Source organism: Echiichthys vipera, assembly GCF_963691815.1.
Source record: "Echiichthys vipera genome assembly, chromosome: 4".
Lineage (NCBI taxonomy): Eukaryota > Metazoa > Chordata > Actinopteri > Perciformes > Trachinidae > Echiichthys > Echiichthys vipera.
This window is the reverse complement of record NC_139829.1, coordinates 25,128,809-25,154,545: the sequence shown is the minus strand read 5'-3', so window position 1 is coordinate 25,154,545 and position 25,737 is coordinate 25,128,809. Positions and strand designations below refer to the sequence as shown.

At 40.8% G+C, this 25,737-nt stretch overlaps 2 protein-coding genes across 2 annotated transcripts in view; both read right to left on the bottom strand.

Annotated features, from left to right (window-relative positions):
• hectd4 (HECT domain E3 ubiquitin protein ligase 4) overlaps positions 1-16,819 on the bottom strand; it is a 40,039-nt gene extending 23,220 nt beyond the window's left edge. Inside the window, exons 1-26 of the mRNA XM_083912262.1 lie at positions 16,180-16,819; positions 11,895-12,448; positions 10,067-10,156; positions 9,854-9,981; positions 8,473-8,581; positions 7,497-7,635; positions 6,279-6,449; positions 5,987-6,179; positions 5,734-5,895; positions 5,166-5,279; positions 4,921-5,061; positions 4,593-4,828; positions 4,353-4,495; positions 4,173-4,243; positions 3,968-4,073; positions 3,745-3,865; positions 3,509-3,637; positions 2,984-3,108; positions 2,451-2,604; positions 2,234-2,337; positions 1,815-2,013; positions 1,573-1,692; positions 1,394-1,498; positions 1,100-1,263; positions 707-952; positions 133-325 (exon numbers count right to left, since the gene is read on the bottom strand). Of these exons, the coding sequence (XP_083768388.1) occupies positions 133-325; positions 707-952; positions 1,100-1,263; positions 1,394-1,498; positions 1,573-1,692; positions 1,815-2,013; positions 2,234-2,337; positions 2,451-2,604; positions 2,984-3,108; positions 3,509-3,637; positions 3,745-3,865; positions 3,968-4,073; positions 4,173-4,243; positions 4,353-4,495; positions 4,593-4,828; positions 4,921-5,061; positions 5,166-5,279; positions 5,734-5,895; positions 5,987-6,179; positions 6,279-6,449; positions 7,497-7,635; positions 8,473-8,581; positions 9,854-9,981; positions 10,067-10,156; positions 11,895-12,448; positions 16,180-16,326 (4,164 nt within the window). The 5' untranslated portion in view covers positions 16,327-16,819. The remainder of the gene's footprint in view (positions 1-132; positions 326-706; positions 953-1,099; positions 1,264-1,393; positions 1,499-1,572; positions 1,693-1,814; positions 2,014-2,233; positions 2,338-2,450; positions 2,605-2,983; positions 3,109-3,508; positions 3,638-3,744; positions 3,866-3,967; positions 4,074-4,172; positions 4,244-4,352; positions 4,496-4,592; positions 4,829-4,920; positions 5,062-5,165; positions 5,280-5,733; positions 5,896-5,986; positions 6,180-6,278; positions 6,450-7,496; positions 7,636-8,472; positions 8,582-9,853; positions 9,982-10,066; positions 10,157-11,894; positions 12,449-16,179) is intronic.
• A 736-nt stretch (positions 16,820-17,555) lies between these two features.
• On the bottom strand, positions 17,556-25,318 carry LOC310946348 (group 3 secretory phospholipase A2-like; the record flags this gene model as incomplete). Its single annotated transcript, XM_083912790.1, has 8 exons — positions 17,556-17,564; positions 18,900-18,975; positions 19,125-19,244; positions 20,710-20,839; positions 22,133-22,245; positions 22,795-22,929; positions 23,656-23,788; positions 24,832-25,318. The coding sequence occupies 8 exons, from the start codon at positions 25,316-25,318 to the stop codon at positions 17,556-17,558; spliced, it is 1,203 nt and encodes a 400-aa protein (XP_083768916.1).
• Between the last annotated feature and the right edge of the window lie 419 nt (positions 25,319-25,737).

Genomic DNA, 25,737 nt, shown 5'->3' with positions numbered 1-25,737 from the left:
GTAACATAGAACCTTCCTAAAGGCCTAATTAAAAACAGACAAAATAAACTAATAACAAAATGCATAATGTGCAAAGTATTTCTTTCACAATAGCAAGCAAAGTATAGTCGTTATTACAATTCAGAAGCTCACCTGCAGCTGACGCTCCATAGAATTGATCTTCTTGAAGGTCTCGACCATGATCTTACAGACCAGGTCATATTCCTCTGCGTGATCCTCGCGGTACTGGTAGTTGACCAGTGACTGAAGGGCATCCATTAAGCTTAGATGTTTTATGACACAAGATACTATAACCTCTTCCATAACATCTGGCCGGATCACCTCCCTTAGAGAAAAAAAATGATAGAGTAATTGAAGTTCTGCTTTTGACAAGAAAACAAGAGTTTTGCTTTATAGAAGGTATGAATCGATAAAACTACAATTTCAAGCAGTATCACCTCCCTTATCCAATAAAAACACAACAACTAACCGACAATAACTGCAATGAATGAGGAGAGGTGCAATACAGAGAGGAAAACATGATAATAATGATGACTGAAAACAGCCATAAGAACTGAATAAATAAATCACTGTATGAACAAAGCCAAAGGGCATACAAAATACTCAAAAATCACCTGGACTTTAAAGGATATTCATATCCTCTGTGGATCATTCTGAAAAAAACATATATATATATATCATTACTGAGACAGCATGATCCTCTTACTTGATGCTGGGTCGAAATTGTGGTCGAGCCCTTCCAGACACCTCTCGTAGCCTCCCCATGATGCCTGGAGGGAGGCGGATACGAGGCAAGTCAAAGTAGGTCCCTGGCATGAGGCCAGGGGGTGGGATGAGCACATCAGAGGGGTAGGTGAACTCCCGGTCCTCCTCAATAGTGAGTGGCAGAGGTGAAGGGCTGGGCGTGAGGGCAGGAGAGATTGCACCATTTGCTTCCACCTGCCACTGACACCTAATAAAAAAAAAGCCTGTCATCTTGGTTGTCAGCAGTATTGTTGTGTTCAACTACGCACCACTGAAGAATCTGTAGCAATTCAAACATTGTACTATACAATATCACTGGGAGACATTTTTTGGTATTTTCATTTTGCGGCGTCACCTTTGCAGCAGCTTTGAGCAAAGTAAGTCGTGGCAGGCGTCCTCCTCTCTTGTCACCTCTGGCCCGTTATAGAGAATACGGAGCATTGAGCAAGCCAGCACTGACAGACCCAGGGCAAGGTCTGCCAGGAAGGGGAGGCCTCCAGAGACATCCTCGGATGACTCCTGGAAGCAAAAAGGAATAGCATACTCAGAATTAGTGGTTGTTCTTCATGTACCACACTGACTGCTAGTATCAATAAACGGTAACGGTAAATACAGATGTTTGAGAAATGCCAATGCTGACACATTTTACCTGAGCTCTGACAGTGCAGGAGAACCCCCACATGGCTTTATCAGGGGTGTTGTGTTCACGTCCGCTCCTCATCTCAAAGGAAAATGTCACAGTGTCTCCTTCAACCTAAAACAGGACACAGAAAAAATTTGTATGTATGTCACGGTGTATCTTTGTGTAAAAAAAAAAGATCATCTTACCTTGACAAGGTCTTTGGGCCATCCTGTTCCCAAGACACTGCGACTGCCGTATCCCAGAGTGTTCCCTCCATACTCTGTTACTTTACGACTGTTGGTGTTGGGACCAGCATAGATAACCAACTAAAATATCAGAGAATACATTTTGTGTCAAATATGCCTGAGAAATAGCACACAGTGTATGTAAGAGCTACAAAGGCTGGAGGCGACTGTGCCTACAGTTAGTGTATTGTTAGAGTCAGCACCTTGTCATAGTCGTACTGTGAGGAACAGCGAGAATCAAACCGAAGGTACAGGCAGCGGGCTCCTGGGATGTGTACCGTCTCCTTAAACTTGTAATTGTCCCTCACAGGGTGCACAGTCTCTACAGTCTTCCCAGCAGCCCATGGGGCAGGGATCTTCAGCCCAGTCAGGAAACCAGGCTCCTCACGTTCATCAAGAATTCTAATATCAAGGATATAAACAAATAGCTGGTTTTGGAAACTGAGTTTATGATAGATAAAACAGCACTGAAGTTACCATGTTCTCTTCTAAAATCAAAATTAAATTTTCTTCAAAAAAAAGAAAAGAAAAAAAAAAGCTAAATCTTGCAGCAAAGTGATCCAATATATAATCAGATGGATTCATTTTTAACATTCTTATGTTAGATCTTGAGAAAACCTACTTGTCATCAGCGGCACATGCCTTCGCCCCCGGCCCTAGAGCGCCACCCATAGGAGGAGGCTCCTCAGTGAAAAGTGGAGACTGAGTTTTTAGTAACAGGGCCGTCTGAAAAACACAGAGAGAAAATAAATACTTTAACGATGACTGCTTTATCTCCCCAATTAATAAAAAACAAAATTCAATGCAGGGATTGCCTTTTGGACTGGCATGACCCGAACCTGGCTGGTGTAGAGGACCAGCTGCACCAACTGAGGCATGAGGGCGTCAGCGAGAGTGAGGGTCTGCAGGTTGGGGTGCATTAGCGAGGTGAGCAACACTGGCAGCAAGTGCCCAAGCATGGTGGCCTTGGTTACCTGTTCAAGGCCTTTCAACCTGAACAACAAGAGAGAAAACAAGAAACAAGACAAGAAATTTAAAGAGGCAACACAAAGCCCAGAGATTTTAAAACTCCCCATCTATAAATGACTTCTCTTTATTCCTTGTAAGGTGGCTGAAGCATTACTCAGGTCTAGCCAAATCCTGTTTCACAGTGAAATAGTGCATTAGAGCCAACTAAGAGAATATAATGCCTGGTGTTATTATTGACAGTTGACACTTCAGATTAACTTCAAAAGTCTGCTAATTCAACATAATAAAATAAGTGACTAGTACATTTTAAAAGATATCCAGCAGCCACTATGGCTTGCTAACCAAAGGGTTATTTTTCCACCTTGAAAAGCTACTTTAAAAAAAGATGCAGTTAAAAGTTCACCTGATGTCTCTGTCAGCGATGTCACTGTTAATGAGAGCTGTGGTCACTTGCTGCAGGGTTTCCAGCACTTCATCACATCCCACCAGGATCTTGGTTGCTAGGGATAGGATGCTGCTTTGCAGCTCCTGAGGACCACACACAATAAGCCCAAACTTACGTAACACGGCTTTTAAAATTTGCAATGACCATCTCTTTCATGCAATATGGTAGTTTTACAAATGTAATTTCTTTATTTGTATGTCTAGACATAAAAAATATATCAGCACAATCTGAACCGTTCCTTTACATGAGACTGCTCCGCTTTCATCATTTTATCAGTAACCATGATTAGTGAAGAAGAAACAACACATCATTTGTAAATATAGCACTGTTAATATATGTCATTTAAAATGCAATAAGCACAGATGACAATGCAGTGCCGTAAAAAAACATGCATCTCCCGTTGCTCTGCTTAGTCTCTCATTGACAGACACACAAACAGACTCCACATGCACAGAGGTAGGGGTATTTAAAGGGGGTGTTTACCTGTACCTTGATTGTTTCCCCTTGTAGGGAGCTGTCACTGTCATCGTTATCATCCGGACGGATAAGAATGGTGTTACTTAGGAGGTGGTTCTGAACAGCCATGAGGTAACGCAGACTAGGTGAGACCACCTAAAGAGAGGGAAAACCATCTCAAGTTTATGCGAATGCAAACTCACAAAGCATGTAATCTTAACAAACACAGATGGCATTTCGTTCTGCTGAACTGATAGTCATACTGGCACAGTGGAGAGCAGCTTCTGGAAGTCGTCTCGGGCGACAGTCTGGCATTTGGTAATGACGAGGCAGGATTCCCTGACTACAGTCTTGAGGATACAGTGCAGCAGCTCATCACTCAGTCTGTAAAAGAGAGATTTCTATCACTAAATTGCATTTATGACACGGTCAAAGGATTGCATTGGAAATGATATTGCACACTACAGTTACAGGATAGCCACTTACCTGTATTGGTCATCTTCTTCACTCCCAAATCTGTTCTTCTGCAGTTGGTCTGCCAAGTTGGTGAGGATGACATCACGAAGTTGAGACAGGCCACTGTTCCTTTCACCTGAGTGTTGCACACAAATACACAGAATATTACATATTTTCATCACAAAACAGTTAAACTACCAGTTATTTTAAAATGTGTCCTTCCCATCATAGTCACCTTCAGTTAAAACCAATTTCAGCAGTTTGTTGAGTTCAGCCTCCCCCTGATACAAAGTATTCAGGCCTGAGCTACAGAGACAGAGAGGAAATAAACAAAGAGGTCCTATTTAAACATCATTATGATCACCGATTATACAAATATAACTATACATGTAGTATAGTGGACTTTCGGACTTACCTGATGGCCAGGCACACTTCTTTCTGTATCTCTGCTCCAATCTGATCCACTGGAGCCATGAGTAGCTGCCACAGGAGTAGGCCTGAACGACGCACACTCTCCCTATTCTGCTCCGACTGAGGATTGAAAAACCTAAACACCACCTGGACATGACAGACAAAAAAAGCCAACAACTTAAAACCACAGAAAATGCCTGAGTCACTTTCTGCAAAACAGCCCCCGGCTGCACCTCTAACTGACCTGGAACACCACCAAGATGCAGCGTATGATGCAGGTATCTCCATTGACCATGGCCTTCTCCATAATGTCACAGATGCTGCTGAAGTGACGTGCCTCGATGGGATGTTGTTTACCTAGTAGGGCCCCCAGGGGCAGGCTGTTGCTGCTAGCCGCCAGCAGGTTGAGCTGATGGATACACATAGCACCTACATGATGAAGTAGCTGGTTTATCACCTCGCCAGTGGCCACCGTTTCCTCTGTGAAAGGACAAGTTTTGCAGATGTTTAAATGCCTGACTTGACCCGATACAAAGAGCATCTGGTGGCTTTTAGTGCATTTTTGAGTCTACCTTTGGGTTCTTTGATGACATGACTGACACCAAGCCTGTGGCACACATGATGAAAGGCTTGATTCCCAGGATTGCACCACTGATCTATGTAATCGCTGGAGCAGGTCCAGATCAAGTTGTTCAGTGCATCATAACATGCTCCTTTGAAGCCAAAGATTACAGAATTATAAATCATTTAAATTTGCAATGCATTGTGTGACAACTTCAACGCATAAGAAGTAGAATGTGACAAAAGCTGAGCTCACCTAGCCCCGCCACCTGGGCTCCCCGGCCTAGGGAACTGCCAGGAGCATCGATGAGGTCTGCACGGCTGCTGAACTGTCCATCAGCCAGATTAAAAACAAGGCTGGAGGCTAATACTGACCAAAAATGAGAAGTCAAGTTTAGAAGATAAACTTATTACTGACATAATTTTATTGTACAAAGCATTGGGGTTTTTATAATTGTTTCTCTTTACAAAACTCAATTGATTATTCAATCAAAAATAATGCAATTAGGTATACCAGAGCTTGTTAATATATATAATTAAACACCGTGTGTTCAAAAATAATGTAATATAACTAATCATCAATCAATACTGAAGACTGCAAGCTGTGACCAGACCGTAATCAGAATATTTGTTGTCCACCAGCAGCCACACATGATGTAAAATGCTTTGGTTTCTTTTCCAGAGTCTTTGTAATGTGCATTAAGTTAAATTTAGTCACATTATCTCTAACTTGGGAAAAATCAAAGCCCAGCTCTATACATGCGATCATGGTCCTGTGTCACATAAATAAAAAAATAAAAATGAAAAGATGCGTGTGCTCTTACTTTTGAGCGAGGACAAGCTGCTTGTACCTCCAAATAGGGAGCGTGTGGCAGAGCTCCCAGATACACCAGGAGGTGAGACCAGCATCACTAGGTAGGTTCCACACACATACATAGGCGTCTTTCTTAAGGTCTTTAGAGGGAGACCACAGCTAGTGTTCACAGCTGTAAAAAGGGTTCAACAGAAAAGTGTTTAAGATCCACCACGGAAAGCATGGATAATTCTTGAATGACTATAAGCTGAAAGATGAATTACCAGACTGTTCCTCTTTGACAGTGTTGGTGATTGCAGAGCCGGTGAGAGCAGCCAATGTGGCAGAATGGGAGGCCCTGAAGCGTGACATTCGACTCAAGAGAAGCTCATTCAAGCACTTTGAAGACTCGCCTTCCTTGCGAGTTAGAATAACCCTCTCCTGCAAGATGTCTGCAACACACAACCCTGTCTGTGTCTACACCACCGACGGGGGAAGGGGATAGAGAAAAACATCAAAGAGCGAACAAACTGACTAACTGAAACTGCTGTATATGGCGGGGCATAGAGTACTCACAGACAGGTGAAAGACATCCATGAAGACAGAGTGGCCTTTTTGTGTCTTCTCATTGAGACTGGCTGGGGACCAGATCCAGTACAGGTAGGTCCCATCTGAGCAGAGGTGCAGCGTGGTCATGCTGCTGCCCACAGGGAAGTGGTGGGCTGGCATGGGCACAATCTGGCACACCTGAAAAAGGCACCGTGAACATTAGCCTTGGCTGTGCTTCTCATCACAGTGAATGGTTGGATTTTAATAACCACAAATAGACTGAATGGAGCTTTAATATTGCTCCCTGTCTTTGTACAAATTCACACATACTGTATTTTTCGGATTATAAGTCGCAGTTTTTTTCATAGTTTGGCCGGGGTGCGACTTATACTCTGGAGCGACTTATGTATGAAATTATTAACACATTACCGTAAAATATCAAATAATAGCCCGGGCTATTATTTATGTCAGTCACGTAAGAGAATAGGCGTATATCAGCAATCGTCACACACACGTCAACCAATCAAAATTCGGCGGGGGCGGGTCATGGCAGAAGTGCATTGTGATAAAAAAGATGCTACTTGCTACTTCTGTACGGCGGAGTTGTTCAGAAGTGACACCGAGGAAGAAGAGTTCATTGGGTTTGGTGATTAGGAGTGACAGATTGTTTGGTAAACGTATAGCATGTTCTATATGTTATAGTTATTTGAATGACTCTTACCGTAATATGTTACGTTAACATACGAGGCACGTTTTCAGTTCGTTGTTTATGCGTCATATAACGTACACTTATTCAGCCTGTTGTTCTCTATTCTATTTTTATTTTATATTGCCTTTCAAGATGAAATGTCTATTCTTGGTGTTGGATTTTATCAAATAAATTTCCCAAAAAAATGCGACTTATACTCTAGTGTGACTTATATATGTTTTTTTTCCTTCTTTATTATGCATTTTCGGCTGGTGAGACTTATACTCCGGAGCGACTTTTACTCCGAAAAATACGGTATATATATATATATAAATCTCTTGCATTGGCATTGTGGTTTGATTGCATCCGAAATAGAGAGAAATGCTTCCCCCATTGTGAGCCTTCATGACTTATTAATATCATAATGAAATTGCATTCAAATGAAAAATAAGCATTTATGTGAGACTGAAAATGAAATGCTTCGAGGCTTACAGTGTCAAATTAACTGAATGATTCAGCATCAAATTCAAAAATAGTGGAATGAGAGTGCACAGTACCTGCAGGGTGAAGGGGTCAATGACCTGGCACAGCTGATGAGCCTTGGCATCAAAGGAGGAGGGACGGTGGAGGAGGCGGCCACTGCTGAAGACCAGCCAGCCAGGCTCCAACTCTTCATTCCGACAGTACACAAAACCCCTGCACAAACACAAACAATGCATCTATTTACATGTTCTGTATTGAGCCCTAATTTCCTTTTCATAAAAAAATAAGTTGCGAGTAGAATTTGAGGCAAAATTTAGAAAAATAAGTTGAATAGCATAACACAGCATCACATCCATACATCATCTACAAATGGATTGTGTTAAAAAAAAATCTCTGATGACAGTAAACTCCCTGCAAAAATTCAAAATCTTGTGTGCTCTATTCAGTGCTGACTATGGCAATTAATTAAGAGTATGTCCTCTAAGAAAATAATTGCTAGTTCAAAGCTGCTGTAGGTCTACAGATTTTGTTGTTTGCTAAGAATTGCACTAATTGCTGTAAGTTATTGCTGTAGAGGAGTCCCACTGAGTCTCTTTCCCTGTTTGTTTTCCAAGTTATTGTTCCTTATTGAATCAAGAAAAACAGAGATACTTCTAGTATACACTTAACTAACTAACTAACTAACTCACAGGGCTAAACATGGCACATCTATCTTGAAACAACAACAACAACAACAACTCTGGGCCCTTTGAACTTGAGGAAGGATGCTGTCCTCCGCTTACAATTTGGGTAATTTGCTACTACAGCATGGAATTAAGAGGCAGAGCAAGCAACACCCCTTTGTCCCTTTTAGAAAATCAAACAAATCAATCAGAGACAGTTAGGAAGATTGTGACTGTGGATGTCAGTTTAAAAATGTCCAGGAAACACAGAGCCAAGGGATGGGTAAGTGATAAGGGATATTTTTAGTGTTTCACCCTCTCTTTCTGTCTTGCTATTCTCTGAATGTTGCAGATAAAGAAAGGCAGGCGAGAAGGAGAGTCAAATTACCTCAGTGTCCCATGTAAACCAGAGCCAAGCTTGCTGAGCCCTCTCCCGGAGGAGTTAGTGGTATACAGATAGAGTCCGTCTGTGGCTAGACATCGCCCCAGGTCAGTGTCTGCAAGACACAGGGACAAAAAGAATTCAATACAAAGGGCAATGACAAACAGATGCCATAATTGTGATGAGAAGTTGGGTGAGACACAGTAGGTATCAGCAGGGGAGTAGATTAAGTGGAGAGATCCAAGACTAGTGATCTAATGTCAGGTTACCTTCAAATGTAAACATGCAAACCTGCTCTATGGATATATGCCCTGTTCAGCTTCTGTCACTCTACAAGGTCAGCTGATTGATTCCTCTGCTTTACCTCCTCACAGTCACAGCTGTTTAGACTCTAATAGGGCTGTGCACTGGCAAGAATCTGGTGATACAATATGTATTATGATACAAGAGGATGCGATTCAATAAATTGCAATATACTGTGATACTGTTCGCAGGACGATATGTCGTTTTTTAATCTGACAAACGGAAAACTGCCATAGAATAAAGAACACACCACCATGTGCATATGTTGTTATGTTGGTGTGGAATGGATGAATATTACTACAACATTACAATACTCCTACCTATCAGTTGGGGGTTTGAACACAAAATGAAGCTCTGTCTGCCATACACATTTCTATATAATCCATTAATCATAAATCTATAGTGTTTTTTTTTTAGAATCGATACAGTATCACAAAACATAATACCGCAATACTCAAGTGTATCAATATTTTCTTACGCCCTTAGGCTCTAATCCCTTCAAATCAAATTTCAATTCAATTTTATTTATAGTGCTAAATCACAACAAAGGTTATCTCAGGACACTTCACAATATATACTGCACATTAGGGCTTGGCGATAATTCGATATGATCATTTATTGTCTTTAAATGGAATTGTATCCTGTTAAAAATCGATATGTGATATAGAATTACGTGATCTAAATTCATAACCATCACATACCAACAAGTATTCAGTATTTTTAATATGTAACGTATTGAAACAGTATACAAAAATAGGCTTTATCGTGGTTATTTCATATAGACTATTTATCGAATAACCAGACAACATGCTATATTGTGATATATTGTTATCGAGATATGAAATTATCTATACAGATAAAAGATTTTGGCCATAACGTACAGCCCTACTGTACATACACACTAAAATTATGCTCTTTCTCTTTCACACTCCATGCATTACAGACAAAGGGGATTATAAATGATCTACAGGTGAATAAATAAAACAGAAAGTATTATGAGGGGAAATATGACAAATCCAGTCCTCTCTGTAACTTGCAAGCCCAAAAGCGAGATATGTGTACGAGACAAAATTGAAATTTTTACCTTTAGTTTCTGCTCCTCCAGCAGAATTGTCAGGTGTGGGTAGCATGTCCTCAAAACCCCAGGACACACTGTGCTTGCCCCCCAAGAGGCAGGATGGAGAGCCTGGGCCTCCTTCCAGGAGCAAAAGTCTGAGGCAGGAGAGATAAAGAGTAGTTATGCTTTGGGAAAGCTGCTAATAATTATCTTTCAGATGAACCAAAACACTGCGCTCACCTGTACAGTACATCTGACACAGGGAGCTGGCCCAAATCGGTTTGTTTCTGCAGCAGGTGAACTGTGTGGATGAAGGTCTTCAGAGATCCCCTGGAGAACCGTTTGGCAGATTAGTCAGGAGGATTCAGCATGAATCACAAGTGAAAGCTAAGTTAAGCATTTCTGGAACTGTAAGTGGAATACAACCCGTACCATGATACACTTGAATTATGGAGGGGATCAGATATAATGTGCTGGGAATGAAAATGCTATGTTATTTTTGAAATAAATCTTTCCCATTTGAATGCAGCACATATAATATTTTTCAGCGCGACTCTCAGCAGGCTGTAATGTGCAACCTACTTTTTGAAGGTTGTGAAGTGTTCATGAATTGCTTGGCCTTATCCAAGACTGAACTATTAACTGATCACATTGAAGTTATTCTATATTCAGAAGAGAAGAGGTCTACTGAAGTGCTGTTCTGGCATTCTCTGATGCCAAAAACCTGAGGTTTGTAACTGCAGCTTTGAAAAAAGTCTTCAACTTGGCATAAAAAAATGGAGGGTTAGATAGCAACATTATGATTACCACCGCTACAGTGTGGACATACAGTATGTTTTAACTGTCAACCACCACACGTGCCACCAAATTTGTGTGGCAGTAAGAGAAATCCTGCCATGTGATGTACTGGAATTTATGTTTGAGTAAAGTCCCCTTCTCCACCTCTCTATGTAAACATCCTATAGACAACTGATATCAAAGCGCATGGCTTTGCAGTCTGTTTGCTTACTTACCCCTCTCACGTGAGTTTAGTAACCAACCACATCAGAGGTGTGTCAGTGTGTGTGTGTGTGTGTGTGTGTGTGTGTGTGTGTGTGTGTGGGGGGGGGGGGGGGGGGTAAAGCTGATAGCTCTTTAATTAGCTCCCACTGTTAGTGAAAAGGCACCAGGGCTGGATGGTTCCCCACAACAAAGAGCTCTCAGCCTCAACAGAGGCTGAACAAAGAGTGGAGAGTTCTGGTTTTGACAAGTCAAGATCAGTTGTCACCAGCAGAAGCCAGAGTTCAGGGCACAAATGCAAAAAAGAAAAAAAAAGCACATTCTGCTCTTCGCGGGCTAGGTGACAAACACAAAACACATCAAGCCAATTATTAATCAGCACAACCCCTTCCTATTAAAAGCACTATATGTAGGTCCCTGTCACCCTCAAGGGCCCTCTACTGCTGCCCCAGGATATTCACAAACTATAAAAAAAATAAAGCTACAGAAGGAAGCAAAACTGTAAAATCACTTTCAAAACAGAGCTAGAAGCTCATGCTAACAGAGCATAGGTCAGACTACAGCAAACTTAGTTTGAGGTCACAACATCAGAGCACTGCATTGTCACTGAGCTGACGAGGAGCAGGAAAAGTCTGTTTATGCCCACTAATTGATTGATATATGCAAATATTAATCACCAACTTTTCAGTTACTTCAGTTACTCTTATCTTATAGTGCAAACATGGAAGAGAGTCTGTTTCAGTCTGTGTTGGATGGTTTTGAGAATTGAATCAGTACAGAGGAGAGAAGACAAAATCAGTTAGTCAGTGATGTGCTTATTTTAGCTTTGGCTGCCAGGAATAACTGACTCACTGATTGCTTATACAGTTACTAATGAAGCAACTCAGAAGGCTTTTCACTAAGATACTCTCTTAATCAGGTTAATTTGTCTTGAAGTGTCTACTTTAATAACCCTTTATTGAATATTGTTGATTCAATACACCCTGGAATACACACTCTACAAGAGCCAAATAATAAAATCCTAAACATTGTGACAGTGGGACAGCAAGGAGAGAATGGTTGGCCTCACCTGGCACAGGCAAGGGCCACAAGTGCAGCAGCAGCATTTTCCCTCTGTCTGTGCGTGTGGAGGATCTGCGTTTGAGCCTGCCCTTGTTGCTGGCCTGACTCCTGGGTACCATCTTCCAGCCAGGAGCAGAGCAGCCCCTCCAGGCCATTGAGGCAGTCAGCGGGCTCTTTGCTGAGGCTGAGCGGCTGGCAGTCCCGGAGGCAGGCTAGCAGTACCTCTGCTGTGACACCGCAAAGCGCAGGGTCACTGCGAGTCTGGGACTGCAAAAGGGGAAAGACCAGCAGCAGACCAACACGGGAGGTGAAGGGCGCCTGCTCTGGTTGCTGGAGCAGACCTTGTCTTTTGAGCAAGGCCAAGGTCTCCTCATCAGCCCCTCCAGACCCTTCTCGCTCCTGCTGCTCCTCCAGGGCCAGCTGCCGCTGCGCCCCCCACAGGCCGCGCAGAGCATTGAGACGGTACTCCAGCAGGCGTGCATATGCATTGCTCTGATTCCCACAGACAGCACGCAGACGCTCAGCAAGCTCTACCGGGTTCTTTGTCTCAAATGTTAGAATCTGGAGGACAAGGGAAGAAAAGAGGGAAAAAGTTTACGTTAAGAGCAGTCAAAATTGTGACAATTGTAGCTGCATCTTTAAGAAAAGAATAAATTTTGGGGATGGCAGAGAGAAGACAACTCGTTTTCTGGACTGGTATCTCTAATGCAAAATTAAATGTTGCTACGTCTGAGGGAACGTTCACTCAGAAATATGAATCCAAATATAGAAGAAGAGCACAGAGGTTGATAATTCAAATTTAACTGCCATGGATTTGAATTTGGGGTTGGGAAAATGTTTTACTTTACCTGATTTACCTAATTTTACAGAACATTTGGCATTATCCAGCCAGATGATGAAAATCTTTTTTTAAACTGTTAAGTAAATCCATGGGTTGGGCTGGTAAAACAGTCAGAATGCAAGTATGGAGACAACACTTAAGTCCAAAACTAAGATAATTCTTTCTAACATGCTATAATGTATCTGTAGAATTGACAGCATTTCCACAGTGCAGCTATGAATCACTTCCACAGAATAAATCCTTGTGTCTACAGTTCTTTGAACAATAAAATAATGGTTAGAGATAGCACGACACATTTGGGATAGCCTATCACAAGTGAAACAATGTGCTTCATGTGCACTTAGGCAGCATTTCAGATATTGATTACACTCTGTGTGGCCCACGAATCATGGACTAGGAAAAAAAATCCATTATACCATTTAGCAGGAACAATCTGTATTGATTCAATTTCAGAAATGCTACTAATGTTACAGTAACACTCCTTAACTGGATGCTGGGCCTTCTTCACCTTGCTCTGCAAAACACCGCTGCATGTGGATAAAAATAGTCATCATCACAACACCTACGAGAACAGTTAAGCTGGACAGGGAGAAGTCCTGACATGTCGAAAATTAGCATTTAACCTAGAATAAGATCTATGTTTTAGTATGCGTTACTACTGTACCTACCATACATAGGTGGCTACTCTGTTTCTATTTCAGATTTTCTTTAAAAATGTGAAAATATCTAGAAACATAATATTTAACATTATTTTGACTTTCTATGTTCATATGTGCACCATCCCATTTCCAAAAAGCTTTAGTGCCAAATGAGGCCTACCCACATACAGGTTTACATGTTAACAGTTTTGCTAACGTTGAAGTACCCCGAAGACATTATCCTGGGGTTAATGTAACCATTCTTTGCATTTAATATTATAACCCTAATTCATGATATATGTGGAAATTGAAAAAATATATATTTACATAAATTGTGCATATTTCTAATAGCAAAATTTTTTTGTGTAACTTCCTGTAGGTCACCATGATTGGCACTATTACACAACGTCCATGGGGATATTGCCTGCAACGATTAAATCTGTGTAAAAATACAAAACAGCCCTAAATCCATGCATGTTGCAAAACCAAGCGACGGTTCTCTTAGCAGGACCTTGTGTGTTTTCCCAAATGACAAATCCACCTGTCAGTTATCATGCCTTCACCAGCACATCCACATTGTTCGTCCTCGTTCTATAGCAGCTTACACTAAAAACACAAGTTCAAAATCTGTTACTGCATGTCTGTTGTTGAGACTGATAAACTAAATAAAAAAAACAAAGGGGGAGCAGTTCAAACCTGCCCATTCACATTCATTAATTAACCAGTGGTTTGTCATCTGTGGAAGCTGCTGATGGAACATATGGACTTATATCAGAACAGCATGTGACTGAGGGCTGAATAGTGAAGTAGCTACAGTATCTGCAGCTGTTATGTTTCAAACACTAGTATTACTAGTGCTAATAACGTAATAGGAAGCTGATTATGGTACTAATGCTAGTACTGAATTTGCTGGACCATTTAACTGGATTTATAACAAACTGGTAATTTTTAGCTCCAGTAAAAAACAATAGATAAGAACAAGCAAAGTTATGCTGTAGAAATACAACCAGCTGGTTTCGTACAGTCGAATGCACCACACTGTACATTATAAAAATCAAATCAAGCAGGCAGTGTCTTTGGTGAGTACAAAAAGGCCTGACACCAATCTCAGCACACTCTCTGTGTGGAAAAAACATTTCCCACTATGACGTGTGGAACTGTGCCAACATGCCACTTCTCCCATTATACAGCTAGGAGCTTTACGATTGTTACAGCATACTTAAAAAAAAAAAAAAAACAAGCCCATGAGCTGGGATACCTGCACATTAATATTAATTTAGTCATGATCTACTCATAATGACCTAAGTGCATTTTTTTAGCTTGTTATATATGTTATCCAGTGTCCATATAAAGATATTTTCATAATAATTTAAACAAGACATTTGTTCCAACATATTTTTAGGTTGTTTTTTTTCTTTTGAGTGCCATTAAGTGGAGATCCTGAATTGAAAATGGTCGATCGAGGTGGGGAATATTGTCAAGGTAAAGTTAGATACATGCTATTTTAATAAAATAATGTTAAAATGTTCATGCTAACTTAAATGACACATGCAGCAATTGCCACATTTAGATGTAGATACGCATATTATAGCTAACATGAGGTCGTTTATCATTGCTTTAAGTGGTTAACCATCACTCAGTCACTGCCCAATCCACCACAGACCAGGCATTAGACACCAACTCCTGGTCATGTCACATGAGTACTGGTGGATACTACTAACTCTAGTTTTATTACATGGCACAATAACGAAATATCGAGGCTACATAACACTGTCGGCTTGAAGTTTCCGTCGACATCACTCTAAAACATAAACACGTCCGGTTTCGAGATTTTGCCTTCAAAATAAAATATTAGAGTCCAGATAAAAACATCTACTGCAATCTATGTTAGGACACATTCAACCTTAACGCTGAAATTAAAATGCCTTCTGCTTTGCACAAGACACAAACCTATTTTAAATTAAGGGCTATTTGAGACCTAAATGTAACACAAAGAAAGGTATACAATACCTCATATGGGCACTACACATATACCTACTGTTAACATCTAGTGTCTGACAGATCTGACATAACATTGCTTCTTTGTGTTTCCAGAACAGAAATGCAGAGCATGAGTCATAACAGTGATCTTTTATGATGACTGTATAGAGTATGGTACACTTGACGGTGATCATAAAACACTTGAAGCTGCAGTTCCACCATTCAAATACCAGGAAAGCTATAACATCAAGTATCAAGCATCCCCTGGCTTTAGAGCTACAAAAGCCTACTGTATGTTTAATGCTCAGTTACAGAAAACACTGGTCTCTTCATACTGCCATGTGTAAATCAGAAGAGATGATCACGGTGTGCGGTGCAATCTGAGAAGTTGCCTGCCTGAGAAAAGCTGCTGCACTGGCACTACTAATAAAGATGAAGCTGTGCAACTTGACACCTGAGGTACATGGTATAAGATGCAGTGTGTGTGTGTCACCTCAGTCATAGGCAGTTATTTTAAATAAAATAATATATAGCAGATGAAATATGAAATCACTTGCCATTAGAAGAAATCTTATTAACTTGTAGTTTTTAACCGTTACACGTGACTGCATGTGTGATTAGATTACAGCGTGTCTGTTTGCACAACTTATATTTTGGAGGATGGCAGGAAGTGGTTTGACAACGGCAGTGGGTCAATACCTGCTAACGTTCGCTCTCCCGTTGGCAGTGAAAACACATTTACACATTAAAATAAACTAAAACACACCCGTATCATAACATGTTTAAACCCTTGTGTGTGGCCGCGTGTGTGTATATGTATATATTTCACCCACCTCTTGCTCTGTGTCCCCCTGCTCCGACACTCCGATCTCACTGGGCAGTTCGGCCAGATCTGTGACCCGAATGAGTCCGTCGTGGAGGAAAATCGTCTCCTCCTTCACCGAAAGCCACTGGGACGAGTCCACAGCCCCGGAGCCCATCGCTCTCTCCTCCGACAGTGATGCCAAAGGGGTCGAACATTAAAAATGCAGTGACAAGAGTGACAGAAACGCCCTAGCTAGAGCCTGCTAGCGAGCTACAACAACACAACTGTCTTATCTGACGATGGTGTTAAGACAGACTGTAGTGCTAAGAGGGCGAGCGGACGTAGGAGCCGAGCAGTGAACAGGCATTAGTGGCAGGTCCTCTTCACATAACATGGGTGGTCGTGTCGTGCTAACGGATGCTGCTAGCTGTCTGGCTCGGTTAGCTGGAAGCGATGCTAACTTACCGTACGGTCTCGGTATAACGTTAACGTTACCGAGCAGAGTGGGCGTGACACCCGTGCTAAATCCGTTATTGCGCCGCACCGTTAAAACCACAGTGTTTTCAAGACGAAGGGTGCATCTGCGGTGAGCTCTCTTCACAGGTAAAATGTAAACGCAGACAGCTCCGCTAACGGCCCGGGCGCTGTGTCAGTGGCTGGAGAAGATAATGAGAGTCTCCCAGCTGTCAGTGCGACGCCATGTTTCCAAGGCCAACTAGCTGCTCCCAGCATGCACCGCGGGGCCAGAACATAAACTGTCAAAAATTCATGAGTTCGTTTCGGTGTCTGACAACAACACAACTTGTTACTGTATGATAATAAAGACAAGGCAATGCAATTGTATAATATTTTATATTTTTATTTATTTAATTTCTTTGGGGATGGTTATCCACATGGAGCTGTCAGTGATGCTGTTTATTATTCACTAATAAAGGTAATTATAGTCTTCCTGAGGATGTCATTTATAGGTTCGAGGACGCATGTAAGCCGTTTTCGAGACACCTGCTGACCAGGGATCAGTTCTTACTGCCACAGTCCTACCATTTCTGCAGTAGATGTCCTGTATCAGCAGATTAGCTGTCATCGTTGATTGAGCAGCGTTTGTCCCGGCCGGGTGTTGATGAACTTACCTAAAATCGCCATTGTGTCCCAGGTCCTTCCAGCTGCTGAATGATGAAATCTATGACTTAAGTCCATGCATTTTGAGCAGCCGAATTAAGTGTCTCTCGCTAAGAATTACTCCATGCCAAGTGACTTAAATAAGTCATATAATTCATTCCTATATCAAAATTAAGTGAAATTAAGCCAGACTTGTCCATGTCAACAATCAATAGTTTCTGCATGGAAATCATTGCAATAATTAACTCATTATTATTTTTTTTATCCAATGTCTGCATAATTTTATTATCTGTACTGAACATAAGCACACGATGGAGATAAGTCTTGCACTTATGCCATTCTTGACATTTTTTTATATTTTATGTATCCTACCTTTTCTATAATGTCAAATAAGCTAAACTTTTAAAGTGCAGTGTGAAGCAAAACAAAAACAAAAGCTTTTATTTAACCTTCAGGCCTAGCCATTATCACCCTAATCATATGCTACAATGACATCAAAGCAAAACAAGTGAAGGAAAAACATTTGTACATTTTGAACATCAGATTATAATATTTTTATAGAGCCGATGATTGAAACAATAACATTAAACTGAAGCATTTCACTGAAACCTGACCCTGGGGACACTTTTGAGGAGTTAAATATCTGACGATTGTCTAATTGAATAGGAATGGATTTTGAATTTATTTTAAACAACTGATGTAACCAATATCCATGTCGCATACTTTTTAGGACGACATGTCAAAAAAACACTGATGCAACACACTGCAAGAGCTGGAGTTTATCATAGGAAATGACAGTTGAGGTGCACATTGAACTGGTTGAAGTCCTCACAAAACATTTTTGGGTCAGGAATGTTTTATAAAAGTAGTAAAACATATATACACAAATACATACATACAGTACAGACACACATATATATATACATACAGTAAAGACACATACATATATACATACAGTACAGACACATGCACACATACATACATATATATACATACAGTACAGACACATACATACACATATATATATATATATTTATATATTCTGAGAGGCAAAGATTACACTACACTAAAGTATGATGAGCCAATGTTTGTTTCCAATAATGAATAATTCCTAGTTGTAAAGTAGGCTAAACCAAGAGGAATATAATTACTGGCAGGTTGGAGTAGATTGTCATTTTCCCGAAAAAATATGCAGTGCACGTAAGAAGATGCAATTTGTAAAAATGCCCCTGACACATGATTTAAAATCAATTACTAAATCCAAACAGACACAAAACAGAAATGATTGATTACATTCTAAATGCACAATCTGATGGTTTGCATTGTTTTATTAATTCTTTATAAATATATTAAATGCACACCAATGGCATGCTTACAAATATATCTTAATATTCAATAGTTTAAGTCTTTGGATGTTTTCCAACACACTGCCAGTTTACACCATCAGAGAGAAACAGAAAATGATGCATGACATGTAAAGCTTATCAAATTAATTGTTGCTGCACACAGAAGCTTCGTCTAAAATCGAGTGAGCTGCGCCATTATATCTTCTTCTCTTTCCAGCCTTAGGCATCGCTTATAAAGACGAGAAGGAATCCCTCTTCTTCTGTTACTGCCTGAATTTCGTACCCGAGCGATGTCTTTTTCTTCCATCATCTTTAGTGCTTGAAGTAAGTCAGAGGCTTTAGTGAAGCCTCCAGAGCAGCTAGAACAGAAATGTGTGTCAGAAACCGAACCCAACCTGTTAATCTGTTATACAAGCATACTGAGTTAACACATAAGACAGGAGACTGGCACTGCTGTAACCAAAAGTTGTCTAAGATTAACATGAATAAGCTTATAAGAGCTTATTACCTTTTTCTGCAGTGGCATTTTTTCTCCTTTGGCAGTTTAAAGCAGTATTGAGAGACAAAATCCATCAGTAGTGCAGGGAGAATACTAGGTTGTTTGAAGCTTTCAATCTGAACAGCCAGACTGTAACATAAAAAAAAGACAAGCAGAGGACATTTACAACCTCCCATACAGAAATAAAGCGAGCAACAATAGGGCAAGAATGAAGCAAGTGTGTAATGTATATGCAATATGTATTTGTGAGTGACTCAGAGAGAGACAGACAAAGAGAGAAAAGCTCCCTGTGGGGACAGGCCTTCCTCATTCCTTACAACATGCTGCAGATAGTCTAATGATACACATGCTGCTGTAGCCTGAGTGTGAATGTTGCATAAAGTGGCAGGAATGAAAATTCATAATCAAAGCACTAAAACATAGGATTGTAATCTGCTGTCGTTCCAAAGATGATAGACCCTTTCATAGCAGATATGTTGAATAATTATAAAAGTAAAAGCACATGTTATTACAAAACATTACCAGTGGATGAATTCCACCTCGCTGCTTCGGTTTCAGTGTCCTTGCATTGGCCTTTTGCACAGCCGACATTTTGACTTGTCATTCTGTAGCAGCAGATACGCAGGTGTAACAACTTATATTAAAAAAGGCTCTGTTCATTTAATGCTTCCAGTATGTGCAATGCAAAGGCTCTTGACATGGCAAAACTTAATAGTATGCCAGCCTCGTTAATGTTATTTATTACACCTGTGCTCCTCTGCTACAGAAAAAAGGTCTATTGTGCACGCTGGTTCACTGGCTTACTGGGACACTTAATCACAAGGCCATCGTTAACATTATTAGTAGCACCTGTGCATTATGGCAAACCACAGCATCTGCTGTGAAAAAGGCCTATAGACGGATCTTTTAATAGGTGTGACTGGACAACAACAACAGAAGTTAAGTTATTCAAAGAAAATTCAATTATTTTAAAACCTTGAAAAACATATATGCAGTTTATTATTACATTTTAGACTGTGGACACAGCTGAAAACAGCTTTATTTTTACCCGATAAGAGCCTTAACAATTTTCTTTCGACAAAAAAGGAAAAAAAAAAATCCTGTGCTTCATTTAGACCTTCTACATTATGAAGTTGCCCTGGTTACTTCAGCTCACAGAAATCTGCCTTGAAGTAGTTTAGGAATGCAAAACAGAGTCATAATGGATTATCGGGATAAGCTTTTAGTCTCAATGGAGGTGTTTTAAAGCTGTTTCCAGGGGAAGGAGGAAATGCTATGCTGAACTATGGTAAAAGAAATATATGATACGTTATGTATGATATGTAAGATATGTTTTGTGTGTCTAACCCTGTTCTACAGCAGTAAACTCAGTGGTAGAACATGGCCGACTCTAATCAAATATTGCTGAATTATTAGAACATTTTGTAAGTCGAACTCAGAGCCCTGTTAACATAAAACATGCAGTAGGCTTTACTCAGTGCAGCTACACTCCTTTGTGAAACAGGCCCGTGGCATATAGTATTTGATTGGATATAAATTCATAAAAAAATCATCTGTGAGAGTTGCAAAACACCAAGACATGCTGTTATGTTACCGGCTGGTGCAATCACAGTGGTAGGCAGTCTTCGACTCCGTGTTCTGCAGATCATACTTCTTCTCCAAAGGATGGATTTTGTATTTACATTCATCTAGATGTCTGAGGCTCCCACACAAGAGCTGACTGTCTGCAGGAGTCAAAAATAAACACAGGTTATCTCACAAATCATCAATGCGCACTCACGTTTCTTTAGATGACTATAGCAACTAGTGGCCTTTGCATTTTTACATGCTCTATATCTTTTCGTAAGCTATCATCTGTTATGAAAAATGTATATTCTGTCCCTCCTGTAGGGGGCATAATGGCAAGGTAGCTCAAGCTTCTTAAAAGTATAATGCCCCTGGAGCACCCTTTTAGGTGCAATAATTCCACTGGAATTTTTGTGGGTCCTTTTTTAAGATGTGTGTCTTTATCATTACCTTTTCATACTGCATTGCTCACCTTGAAATGCTGATAAATAGTTTTAATCTAGTAATACTGAAGGCTCATAGGCTACAAAGGCCCCTGCAAATGTTTATCATCTCCATGCACTCACCTGTCTTATTAAAGGACGCAATATTTGCCTTCAGGCCTCTCGCTGCATGTGTGCTTTGGGCTACGGTACTACCCATGGGCTTCAGGCTTGTATTATTCTGTAGTAGAGGAGAATCCATTGGCTTTTTAAGCTTGCCATCCCTTTGAACGGAGGCTGGTATCTTCAGTTTGGTTTTGACTAGCTTTGCAGAAGTATCTATACTCCAGAGTCTTTTCAAAGCGTCTTGTTTGGGTGTTTCTGTTGTCTTTTTTAGCCTCACAGTCCGAGCCGTTGCCACTTTGATTGGTAATCCATATGCAGGTGTTGAGGGTGTTACAGTTGTAGCACAACTTTTACAATGAGGCTGAAAAGTGTCACCTCTCAGTGGCGTCTTGAATCCACAACAATGACTTTGTATTGGAACTTTTTTCTGAATTTTGGCGGTTGTGTTCACTGCTGTGATGGCTGTCGTTGAGTGTAGATGAAGCGCTGGCTTCTGTGTTGAAGATGGGGTGCTTAGTGTTGTAGATTTTGTTTGTGGATAAGAGTTTGTGGTCATCCAGGGGGGAACTCTGCTTCTCTGTGTGGGGTAAGCCGACGGGCCCTTTCTGGTGCTCTTCTTTTTTCCCACTCTTGTTTTGATTGGCATCGATGTGCTAGTTTTGGAAGCATTTAAAAGATCCATATTTATTGAAGGAACAGTGCTCTGTGCCCTTGATATCGGGGGCATTTGGGAGGGTGCTGCTGTATAAAGTTTCTTGTGTCTTTTACATCCTTTCCCCTTTGTTTTTCTGAGGTAGAAAGTGTCTCCTCTGGGTGGGTCTCTGGAGCTACATCTATGTGCACTTTTGGGTGATTCCCTGTGTGGGTTGATCACAAAGCTTTCGTTTACACGCTGCCCCTCACTGCTTATTAACACGTTGATGTCAGTGTTGTTCTCAGTTTTGCTCGTAACAACAGAGGTGTAAGAGAGGTGGCTTTTGAAGATGGCATAGGGAGCCTTTTTGGTTACTTTGCACCTAGAGAGAGTAAACATGCGTGTTAAAACCAAGCCATATTTTCCACTTATATAGACCACATTCCTTGCACATTTATTTAATTAAGAAGAGGTGCATTTTATATTGCTATTTGGGATAGTGATCTGTTATTTTAAGCATTTGTAATTTGTATTTTCCTTGGAAGATAATTACAGTAACAGAGGGGAAATTCAAGAATTACTCACACACACACATCTTAAATTAGAGTTATTATAGTTTATCAATGCAATACCATTAGTGCTAGAATGTTTGGTTAAACATAATCATTTCTTGTTTGAAAGACAATTTGTTACCTGATTGATAAAGTTATGGAAACAGAGCAGAGTTAATAATTTTGTGATATTTGGCATCAGGCATGTTATTATAAGCTGCCTTCTGCTCTCGCCAACCAATCTAATCATACCTGCACTTTCCGCGAAACAAATGTCTTGTTTTATGTTGTATATTTGCTGTTGTATCTAACAATATGCAAGGTAAAGGTGTCATATTCTACTCATGTTCAGCTTTAAGCAACATCAGTGTGTCTCTTACTTTCCCCACCAGTACATCTCAATGCATCGCCTCTGCTTTTTTAGCTCAAAGCAGGGAACCTGCAGGATGTGGAAGAAGCTGTAGCCCACCATACTGGAAATGGTATCGTTCACACCGAGCAGGCACTGTCGAAACCTGATGAGAAGCAGAAAAAGAACAAGCCGAGGTCAAGCGACAGACCAGTCAAAATAAACATGCATGTGGCGGGTAAATGTCCCTGAATGCTACCTCATTTTGTCTACACCTTTAGGGTTGTCTAAACTGTTTATAACAATAGATAACATTTTAAGATGGGAGGTGAATTCTTAAAAGGAGTGTCAGGTACTTGCGAAGGAACCATGAGTTAGAGGGCAAACGTGTTACACATGTACTTGTCAGTACTAGGTGTAAAGTGAGAATAAAACAGATATATCTCCAGATTTAAATAATAGAACAAGGCATGGAATGCACAGTCAAAAGTAGTGGGCAACATGTTCACTCTTGATGTCAAAAGTTTATCCAGAGGGCTGATTGCAGTGGTACATTTGTAACTCTTGGATGAACAGTAATATCACATGGCCTCAGGTTCTTCTACTAAATAGGTTTACAGTTATTGGCATAGTAACATAATAATTTGCATTCCAGAGAGGATCACGCTTTCATGAATAAGAAGTGAAAGGAATAAAATGCACACAACTGCCACAACACTTATTAGTTCAGCCTTTGAGTATCCGGACTTAACCGCGCATGCTTGCCAGAACATAATGGGGACAGGTCAGGGGGTGATGGGAATTCCTGGTCGTGGGAGTTTCCCCTGAAGGCGGTGAACACTTGGAATCCTGACCCAGTATTAGACGCCCAGGTGTACACTCTAAGGCTCACCTTTGGTCACAGTCACAGTGTGAAACGGTGAAGATGTTAGGGTTGAAGACACCATAATTCACTGTGAAAGCCGGGATGATATGCTGGCAGTGGTCGTGTTCACGGCAGCATCTGTCTGCGCTCTCAAACATCCCTATGCAGGAGAACCACACACACATTGAATTCAGACCTCTTTTAATATTGAAAAGCTTCAGGGACAGTTATTTGAAAATAAAAAATGTACCTTGTTGAAGGACCAATCAATCTACAGAATGTCTGTATCGTTTATTTGTTTATTTAAAGGATCCCCATTCTGGCCTATCAGCTGTTCCCTCAGGCCCACACATAGGGCTACATATACACATTACATAATAAACATTAATTGCATAAATATACACACAATTACATCCATATATTCAAAGCCAGTCTACACTGTACATACAATTAAATAATAATCAAAAAAACATATATAGATGATGTTTATTAAGAATTACATTTAAACGGTGTGAGTGAGAATTATACTATAACTATATGAAGAGAAACATGAGGATTAAAACTAGCACAGTTATACATCCTTTATAGTGTGTCATCTGCATGCCAGCAAATGCCTCTGCGTATTCTTTCTAAAGGATGATTTATTTTTTGTTAGGCGGAGGGGTAAATTATTCCAGTTTGTTATGGCTCTGTACATTTTTTCAACCAGTTAGAACTAGGGCTGGGTACAACAATTGTTGCAGTAACCTATCTGGTCAGATACAAATGTTGGCATATTTGTATTAATGGAAGGCTACAGCTGAGCTGAAAAATGGATAAATACCTGACAGGAGCCTTTGCTCAATTGAGAGCCCTGAGAGGCTAAGACAACCCCCTTGTAATTTTGCAAAGGGGGTTGTCTTAGAGGCAGATGACCATACTGCACGAAATGAATTATTTCGAAACCTTAGCCAGCATGTGTGATTGTAGCCTACATAAGGAAAACACTGAGTACTAATTAAGTGAGAGGTGGAGACACATTTAGGGCCAAACAGCTGAAGAGGGTCCCTCAATTCCCCTTAGATATTTTACATTCTTACTTCCTATGGCTGTTTGCATATACAGCTCAGTGATGTTACCCATGTCCCTGACCACTAGTGACCCCCTTGCCCCGAAATAGACCCACACATATAAAATAATAGAATCAGAGATCACCATCCTCACCTAACTGTTCGTATCCGCCCGCTCTGCTTCCAGTGCCACACCACAGCGTCCCTGGGAACGTCATGGCGCGTTTCCTCCTGGCTTTTTCCTCTGTCCCGTCACTTCTCGTGCGCCTGGTAAACTTTTGCGCACTGGAGGAGACGAGCGCGCAGGGAGCATCCGGAGCCAACAGCATGCTGATATTAAACCTCCGGGAGATCTCTTGGCCCCTTGTGCCGCTTCTGTCGCAAATACTGAGATATCTTACCGTGACGAGTGGATTAGTATCTACCTCGCAGGTTACCGGTCGCGTAGCCCCGGACCACAAGCTGAGGTACAAGGAGCGCACACCGGCTGCGTCCTCCCGCAGAAACGTGACGCGCGTCCGTCCGTCATCTGCAGGAGTTGATCTGAGACAAAAGTGACCTGATCCCTTTACATCTTGTGCTTTGGATAAAATTAGAGATATTAAGGTGAAAACCAATCGTAGAAGCCATCTGCTTTGCATCTCAATGTAAAATGGGTGTATGATCAATCCAGTAAATTGAAGGGTAAACCTAATGTTGGAATTGTTCTAGCCTCCGTTTATTCACAAGCCTGTCTCTATTAAATGAGGAGGGCACATTAAACAGTTTAAACAGTTAAACAGTTTGGGTTAAGAGGGCCTTTTATTGGTCGGCCTTTATGGAGGCTCGTTAGGAATATGACACGCCTCACGTTTGCGAGTTTGTGCGTGCGTGTGTGGCCTGGCTTTATACTTCATTTCTGCAGCATATTAGGAAACAACGGCATTTTAGAGGATTTTGAAAGTTATAAATTCCACGTTTTAAAAAGTAGACAGATGTCAGAGTGAAGTGATGTATGCTGTGCGCATTTCATAGGAAATGGCTGTCCTGACTGGGACTCAATCTTGGTATATGGCTATGA